The 8,955-nt window shown below is 51.7% G+C and overlaps 1 protein-coding gene across 4 annotated transcripts; it reads right to left on the bottom strand.

Moving 5' to 3' along the window:
• Nucleotides 1–408: 408 nt before the first annotated feature.
• Nucleotides 409–7,591, bottom strand: LGALS3 (galectin 3). 4 transcript variants are annotated; one of them, XM_071809806.1, is made up of 7 exons: nt 7,325–7,591; nt 5,633–5,676; nt 4,212–4,234; nt 3,126–3,455; nt 2,304–2,392; nt 1,865–2,033; nt 409–674 (listed from the first exon to the last, which is right to left on the bottom strand). In XM_071809806.1, the coding sequence occupies exons 3-7, from the start codon at nt 4,227–4,229 to the stop codon at nt 519–521; spliced, it is 762 nt and encodes a 253-aa protein (XP_071665907.1). In that variant the 5' UTR covers nt 4,230–4,234; nt 5,633–5,676; nt 7,325–7,591; the 3' UTR covers nt 409–518. The 4 variants fall into 4 exon arrangements, with proteins under 4 accessions (XP_071665907.1, XP_071665908.1, XP_065695394.1 ...); XM_071809807.1 differs by having other exon boundaries at nt 3,126–3,314; nt 7,325–7,588; XM_065839322.2 differs by lacking the exon at nt 5,633–5,676 and having other exon boundaries at nt 7,325–7,590.
• Between the last annotated feature and the right edge of the window lie 1,364 nt (nt 7,592–8,955).

Raw genomic sequence — 8,955 nt, 5'->3', positions numbered from 1 at the left:
TGTTTCCCAGTGAACAATGTGAGGTGACACTTTTGTGCACTACATATGAAGCATTCACAGCTTGATCATGCAGCTCTTCCTCCCTGGGGGGGTGAACTTAAGTCCTTTGTACTATTTTAATTATTTTAAAGAAAAAGCAGAGCAACTGAGGGTAAAAAATACCAAGTTCCTACACGCTACCTGGTACTTGGAGAAGATGGGGTTGAAGTTTTTTGCCCCAGTTCGCAGGACCAGGGGCAGAACACCACAGGTGCCTTCCCTTTGCTCTTCATCCAAATCAAACAGCTCCTGTTCGTCATCCTTCAGCAAAGAGATTCTCTGTCTCTACAGCGAGAATCCAGACACTCCCACATTTGAAATTGCCTTGCTGGAGGATATTGTGTCTTTCAAGACCTTATTGAAAACAAATTTTACTTGTGAAAGTACATTTTATTACCTCAAAGTATTTGCATAAGCAGGCACTTCTGTTACAGCCGTGTTAAGAGCAGGATGTTTGAGTTAAGACAACCCCATGGTCCCTAGATCATGGTGGGCATGACGCTGGTGAGGGTGATGTCCCCAGCGATGCAAAGCTTGGTCACCTCGTTCAGCTTCTTCTCGCGGAAGTTGTACTGCAGCAAGTGAGCGTCGTTGACCGCTACCTTGAAGTGATCCGCCTCGCAAAGGACCTGGAGCTGAAATATTCATTAAAAACCCCAAATCAGCCTCTCCCTTCTAGCGAGAAGGTTTAAGGAATGGGCTGGAATCAGGCTGGCGCTGGCTCAAGGTCCAGCCCGGTGGCATGTGGACAAGCTGGTACAGCAACTCGCAGCTGCAAAAACAGCCGTGGTGACCTTGGCCTTTCCCCCAAAGCCCCACTGTGTTCTTCCTCCTTCATGTTTTAGCCCGGAGTTTGCTTCCTCGTGACTAGGATGGTGTTTGCAAGAAGCGGGACTGGGCGGTTCACACAGCGAGAGCTGCGTCCTCGCCAAACGGTAACCAACTGCAGGAGGAAAAGCTCAGGAAGAGAGTGTGGCTGCGAATGGGGGAGATGTGGCATAGGAACCTGCCCAAGAACTGCTGCAGAGCAAGTGTTAAAAAAAATGAAAAAGGAGGATTTAATAATAAATCACAGAACAGTTTTGGTTGGAAATGACCCTCAAGATCAGAGTCCAACTGGTAACCCAGCCCTGGCACTAACCCATGGCCCTGAGAACCTCATTTATGTGTCTGTCCAACCCCTCCAGGGATGGTGATTCCACCACTGCCCTGGGCAGCCTGTTCCAATGTCCCACAGCCCTTTGGGGAAGAAATTGTTCCCAAGATTCAACAACCTAAACTGCCCCTGGAGCAACTTGAGGCTGTTTCTTATTCCTGTCACTTGCTACCTGGGAGAAGAGACCAACCCCCTCCATGCTCCAAGCTCCTTTCAGGCAGTTCAGAGATCAGAAGGTCTCCCCTCAGCTCCTGTTCTCCAGGCTGAACCCCCCAGGTCCCTCAGCCGCTCCCATCACACTTGTGCTCCAGCCCCTCAGCAGCTCCGTTCCCTTCTCTCAACTCGCTCCAGCACCTCAAGGCCTTTCTTGGCCTGAAGGGCCCAAAACTGCCCCCAGGATTGGAGGTTTGGCCTCCTCAGTGCCCAGCACAGGGGAACAATCATTTCCCTTGTCCTGCTGGCCACACCAGTGCTGACACAAGCCAGGATGCTGGTGGCCACCTGGGCACTCGAATAACCAGGTGCTGTAGGACCTGCTCTGCCACTGCCCCAAAACTGATCCTGTGCAGAAGCATCAAGCTCCTTCCAGTACTCTTGTTACACAGCCCTGTGTGGGACGCAGGTGTTGCTGGCACATTAAAACTACTATTTTTAAATAATTTTTGCTACCTTGAAGGGTTTTCCAGCTTCAAATGGAAACCTCGGAGCCGTCCTCTCCTCCTTTCCCCAGGTATTCCGGAACATGGAATTACAGACAATAACTTCCCTCTTTTCTTCCTTGAAGCGGGGGTTGAAGTGGAAGGCGATGTCATTCCCCCTCTTGAAATCCACTGAAAACCTGCAAAGACAAGAACAGATTTGCTGCTTTTTCTACACAAACCCTGGGCTCTCTTACAGAGTTTGCCAAAAGCAGCAGCAAGAGGGCAGAAAAAACCCCGACACATAGGCCCCGTTGGGCAATGAGAGAGCATTTACACATTTATTTCATGGAATATTTGATTTTTACACTAAGCAGGTGTTATTCAGGAATGGAAAGCACATTTCTCTGCTCCATTCAGCAGCGCCCAACAGAAACCGCCCCTACCCTCGGTGCTGGACACCCCCGTACCTGTTTGGGTTGGGGTTGATGGTCCCTGTGATGGTGATGAGCAGCCGGGGGACGAGTCCTGCCTGCAGGGGCAGCTCGAAGGGGACTTTCTGGGGGACAACAGGGACTCAGTGTTAGTAGAAAAACCCACATCCAATGCCAAATGCTTGAGCACAGACTGGGTAACAGTGTCACAACACACCAGTGACCACCGATGCCACCACCCCCAAGGGACAGCCAAGCCCCAGGTCCTTATCATTGCACAGAAACCCTTAAAATATTAATGATAAATTCCCTGAATTTCTGATTAAATCCTGCCCAAGTTACATGGGCCCGTGGTGAGCTTTAACTTCCTTTTTCATTTTAACCTTGATCTCAGCAGCGTTTCTGAAGATCTACTTACAAATAAAAACACCAGCATGAAGAAGCTGTCCCCAACTAATAATTATTTCTAGTCTTTAATTGAGGATGGGGAGATAACACCCTCCAAACCAAAACAAATTTTCAATGCCATGTTTGATGCCAGCTGCTGTATTACATTTGGAATTCAGTATTTTAAATCCCAAGTATCTTTGTTATGTTTTCTACTGACTGTAGGAATTTTAATGCATTTTATAATTGTCAATTCGAGTCATGCCATGAGCAGAGTTTAACAGCAGGTCTAGAGAACTAAGTGTGTGTGTGCTACACTCAGAGGGGCCCTTGAGATACGGATGCATGGAGTAATTTGAAGTAGTTTAATTCCATATTTAAGTCTTGCTTTCACTTAAGAAGTTTACCAAATGCATCAGCAGGTCTATATGATTTAAAGCCTGCGGACATAGAATATGATGGAGCTGTTACCATGGGAGCCGGTCCTCCTTGTGGGGGCCCAAATCCAGGGGCACTGAACGGTTGTCCTGGGGCAGGATACGGCCCTGGTCCTGCCGGTCCTCCTGGGAACGCTCCAGGTGCTCCTGGATATGGTCCTGGTCCTCCTGGATGTGGTCCCGGTCCTCCTGGATGTGGTCCCGGTCCTCTTGGATGTGGTCCCTGTGGTGGGGTGGGGTAGGTCCCTGGAGGGCCGGGATACCCCGGGAACCCCCCAGGAGCCGGCGGCTGGTTCCCCCAGGAGGGCCAGCCCTGGGGTGGGGGTGCAGAGGGGTTGTTGCTGGTGGGCAAAGCGTCAGATAACTGGGGATAGATAGGAAAGGGTGACGTTAATTGATCCTGGGATCAGGCTGAGTCCTCCAACATCCATTTTTTGTGCCTAGGGCAAGAGCTCAAGCACTCCCCAGCATTGGGGAGGGTGAGCACCTGGGCTGAGGTTTCCAGGAAACCAGTAAGTGGTTTCGGGGAGCAACCTGATCTGGGTGAATCACGCTACCTTTAGCAGCAGCGGGTTTGATCTCTAATCTACAACTCTGTTTTCCAAGCCCACACATTATGGTTTTCATGTTCACACAAAGCTTTGCCTCTCCCATGAATCCAGCTGCCTAAAACTAAGGCTGTTTTTTATAAGGGCATAAACCAGCTTTGGGGTCAGCTTCATATTGGGGCTCTGCTCTCAGTCTCTGAGCATGGATAGATTGTGATGGATCAAGTGAACCCCAAACCCGGTCCTTTCCTCCCCATCCTCTTACAGACCTCACCATCTCCGTAAGGCGGGTGGTGAGAGCCTGGCCCAGGTTGCCCAGAGAGGTGGTGGCTGAACCATCCCTGGAGACATCCCAGGCCAGGCTGGACGGGGCTCTGAGCAACCTGAGCTGGTGAAGATGTCCCTGCTCATGGCAGGGGCGGCACTGGATGAGCCGGGAAGGTCCTTTGCAACCCAAACTACTCTCTGATTCTATGAGTTAGGCAAGTTTAACAAAGCCGCGCTCCCTCCCCACATTGAGGCAATTGAACTATCAGCCCAATGTTGTTTTTTTTTAAGGCAACCATACTTACAGAGAAACCGTCTGACATTTTTCCTAAAACAAAAGAGACAAAAGATGCTTAAATCATTTTTAATGTACATATCTGAAAAAAGAACCAGAGATTTTTGGGGAAGAGCTACAGTTTGCAACAGCAAGGGGCTGGAAATTGGTAAATCCCCATCAGGTACCTGCCAGGCAGAGCCAGCAGCTGCAGCACCACAGAACAAACCCTCCTCTGGTACCTGCAGGTGACATCGAGGGTCATGGGCACGGGAGCCTGAATGGCTCTGGGACTGAATCCAGCACAAACCTGGGTGGATCCATCCTCTGGATGGAACTGGCCACTGCAGGTGTCAGTGTCACACCGTCGGTGACGTTATATCACTGCTGGTGTCAAACAGAGAGGGGAGACCAGAGCTTGGGTCAAGTTGCACCAGGGGAGGTTGAGGTTGGATCTTGGGAACAATTTCTTCCCCAAAGGGCTGTGGGGCATTGGAACAGGCTGCCCAGGGCAGTGCTGGAGTCACCATCCCTGGAGGGGTTGGACAGAGATGAGGTTCTCAGGGACATGGGGCAGTGCCAGGGGTAGGTTAATGGTTGGACTCGATGATCTCGAGGGTCTTTTCCAACCAAAATGATTCTGTGATTCTATGGGGACCTGGTGCTGCTCTGCCCCGAGGGTTCTCAGCTCCTTCCAGCCTCTCAATGGATTTTCACTGGATTTTTGCTCTTTGCTCCCAGCAAATCACCGCCCATATTATGACAAACCACATGAGCATTCTCATCCTTTGAGAACCCCTGGTCAATGCGGAGCGTGGCATTCGATCCACCCCAAAAAATGCCCGCGCCAGCTCTGCTGCGCTCACAGGTCAGGAAGATTTATTCCAGCAAGGACCTTTCTGAGAGGGTGACAGTGCGGGACTGGCTGTGCGGGACTGTCTGTGCGGGACTGTCTGTGCGGGACTCCGGGTGACACCCCCGCAGGTTCTGTGCAAGGGGAAGGTGCCTGGTGACAAAGCTCTGGCCCCAGCAAGGCGTGACAAGGGGTGTGACAAGGGGTGAATGACACAGCCTGTGGCACGCTGGCTGGCAGAACTCACTTCCCCATCCCCAAGGCATCGTCTGGGAGAAGATCAGAAGATTTCAGTCTAAAATAAAACCCCTGGGGGTGACCACAGCAGCAAACACGAGCAGCGCAGGGGCTACAAAACCACGCCGGGGGACACACAACCACCCCATGACACGCAGGCAGATGCCTTCAGCAGACGTGGAAAGGCAAGAGCAGGGTGGCACCCATGGGTGGATGTCCCTTTTCTCCCCCTCAGACACCCCCGTTCACCCCGTGCTGGCCTGAGGGCACTGTGGGAGGGACACAAGTGCCACCGGCTGCCCCGGGCCAGCGGATAAAAGTTGCTTTACAGGTTCAATGAGTCCACACAGACACAAACCCGCCTGCGTGCGGGAATAAACGGCTCCAGCCCTGCGCTGGATTCCTGCTGTGAAAGGGAGCATTCATAAGAGGGGAAAAAATAGAGAGAGGCAGAAATGGGGAAAGAAGGAAAATTCCAAATTGAAAACAGAGAGGGAAGTTTTTTTTGAAAGAAACATTCAGATGCACAAAGGTCACAGCAAATGTGGCTGCCCTGGCTTAGGAATAATCATAGAATCCCAGAATGGACTGGGTTGGAAAAGACCTCAGAGATCATCCAGTCCAACCCTTGGTCCAACTCCAGTCCATTGACCAGATCACGGCACTAAGTGCCATGGCCAATCTCAGTTTAAAAACCTCCAGGGCCAGTGAGTCCAGCACCTCCCTGGGCAGCCATTCCAATGCTGACCACTCTCTCTGCACAGAATTGCTTTCTCATCTCCAGCCTCAATTTCCCCTGTCAGAGTTGAAGCCCATGCCCCCTTGTCCTATTGCTGAGTGCCTGGGAGAAGAGCCCAATCCCCCCTGGCTAGAACTGCCCTTCAGGTCGTTCTAGAGAGTGCTGAGCTCACCTCTAAGCCTCCTCTGCTCCAGACTGAACAAACCCAGCTCCCTCAGCCTCTCCCCATAGCTCTTGTGTTCAAATGAACGTCGTGAGTTTTTACAGCCAACAATTTACCCCTTCCTCCGCAAAACATTCGCACTCCCAAGCCCACATGATTTTCAAGCCGGTCTTTCAACCAGCATCCAGAAGCTGTTTGAACAGCCCGTATCTCACACAGATTTATTTGCCTTGTGGGGTGTTTTTAAAGCTCTCGGGTTTGCCATTGCAGGTGACGCTGAGGGTGCGCACGCACAGCCCCTGGGGCCAGACCCAGCCCAGACAAATTTGCTGGAGCCGCCGGGACGTGGCCGATGGCTTGTGCTGCTCCCCCCTTCTCCCCGCGACACTCGGGGAGATGCAGTTTGCTCCCTTGCATTAATTTCTCATTGCTTTGGCACCAGCATGGTGGGAGCCTCATGTCCACCCACATGGGGCGGACGATTTGATATTTGTAACGAAATTATTGAGAAAAACGTCATTCCTCCACCACCAAATGGTGCGATTCCAAAACCAATGGGGCTGCCAAACTTGACTTTGCTTAATCCCTCCCTGAGCTGATGCAGGATCAGCCATGGGGAACATCCCAGGGCAGACGCCCATGAAGCGCCCTGAGTGTTTCCTGTATTCACATGAAGCGGAAAAACTTCTATTTGGGAAAGAAACAGAAGTTTCTCTCCCCCTGGTGCTATTTCCACAGTGATTGTCTGGGTGTGTTTCTGGGTGTCTCCAGCCTCCCACGCACCAACACTTCCTCCCACACCCCCGTGCGGTTTTTGGGGCGCAGGTAGGGCTACCCCGACACCCCACACATTGCAAACAACCTTATAGCTCTTTCATATTCACCATCCCCCCGTTATCCCGCGCATCCCCTAAACCCAGCGAGTGCTTTCTGTGCATTTCACGCGTGTCCCGCCTCCCACTCTCACGCACAAAGCGCAGGGCAATATTTGCTTTATCCCCCTTGTCTCACTCGGCCCCACACAGGGGGATGCACTGAACCCCCGCATGGGGACAACCCCCCCCCATAAACCCCTTCTCCACCAGGCAACACCCGCATTAACCCCACAGCTGCTCCCACTCGGGACCCCCCGTGGGTGGGGCACCCACTCACCTGCGGTGCCGTCTCTCCGGGACTGGGATCCTGCGGTGACTGGGCGGCCCGGCCAAGGCACAGGGGACCCGCCTGCTTGGGGCGGGGACGGGGCGGGGACCGCGGGGCCGCACCGGGATCTGCCTCCCACGCACCCCGGGGATGCGCTCCCCGTCCGGCTCTGGGAACGCGGTGGCGGCAGCTGGGGGTGCGAGAATTAGGGTTTTGGGGCGGGTTAAAGGTGAATCGTCTCCTGTCTGCTCAGCGGGCTGCACGGCTTAAAGGGGTAGAGGAGAAAAAGGGGTGTTTTCGTGTGGAAATTCCCATCTGCTGCGCGGTGCTGCTGGGAGAGAAAAGAGGAGAGGAGAGAAGGGAAAAGAGGAGAAGAGGAAGAGAAGACAAAAAAGGGGAGAGGAGGAGAGGGAGAGGGAAAGGGGAAGAAGGGAAAGGAAGGAAGAGGAAGAAAGAAGAAAGGAGAAAGAAGAAAGAGAAGAGAAGAAGAAGGGAGAGGAGAGGAGAGGAGAGGAGAGGAGAGGAGAGGAGAGGAGAGGAGAGGAGAGGAGAGGAGAGGAGAGGAGAGGAGAGGAGAGGAGAGGAGAGGAGAGGAGAGGAGAGGAGAGGAGAGGAGAGGAGAGGAGAGGAGAGGAGAGGAGAGGAGAGGAGAGGAGAGGAGAGGAGAGGAGAGGAGAGGAGAGGAGAGGAGAGGAGAGGAGAGGAGAGGAGAGGAGAGGAGAGGAGAGGAGAGGAGAGGAGGAGATAAAAACTAGAAGAGAAAATAAGAACAAAAATAATTAAAAATGGAATAGAAGATAGAATGCCCTTTTTTCCCCAAAAAATAAGACCTACCCTGAAATAAGCCCTAGCATGATTTTTCAGGATTTTTGAGGATGCTCAAAATACAAGCCCTACTTCAATACTAAACACTAGTTGCAGTTTGTTTAAAAAGTCAATTTAAATAGTATCCAGGCAGCTATACATGTAAAAAAGTAAAATTAATTGGCAATAGAACCACAGGGTGGTTGGGTTGAAGGGACCTCTGGAGATCCCCCAGTCCAACCCCCCTGCTCACGCAGGGTCCCAGAGCAGATCACACAGGTGGGTCCAGGCGGGTTTGAATGTCTCAGAGAAGGAGACTCCACACCCGCTCTGGGCAGCCTGGGCCAGGCTCTGGCACCTCCCAGCAAAAAAGTTTCTGCTCATGTTCACATGGAGCCTCCTGTGTTTCAGTCTGTGCCCGTTGCCCCTCACCCTGGCGTTGGGCACCACTGAACAGAGCCTGGTCCATTCTCTAGAATGCAGCAGGACAGACAGACCCTTCATAAAGAAAAGCAGACACCCCTAAAAGAATCACACTCAAAAGACCCCACGAGACCCCCAAAAAATAAGGGTTGGTGAGTGCCAGGTTCTCACACACAGATTGGGTAGATCAGGGTTTGGAGAGTTATGATGATGTTCCAGAATGTGATGACATGACTATATTTGAATAAAAGTTGATATTTTGTTTGAGAATAAGTGTAGATCGTTGTTCATGGAAAAATAAGACATCCCCTGAAAATAAGCCCTAACGCATCTTTAGGAGCAAAAATTAATATAAGACCCTGTCTTATTTTTGAGGAAACAGGGTAGGAATAGAAGTGAAAATATGGAATGGA

This window comes from Patagioenas fasciata, chromosome 5 (assembly GCF_037038585.1).
Source record: "Patagioenas fasciata isolate bPatFas1 chromosome 5, bPatFas1.hap1, whole genome shotgun sequence".
Classification (NCBI taxonomy): Eukaryota; Metazoa; Chordata; class Aves; order Columbiformes; family Columbidae; genus Patagioenas; species Patagioenas fasciata.
This window is presented reverse-complemented; position numbering and strand designations above follow the sequence as displayed.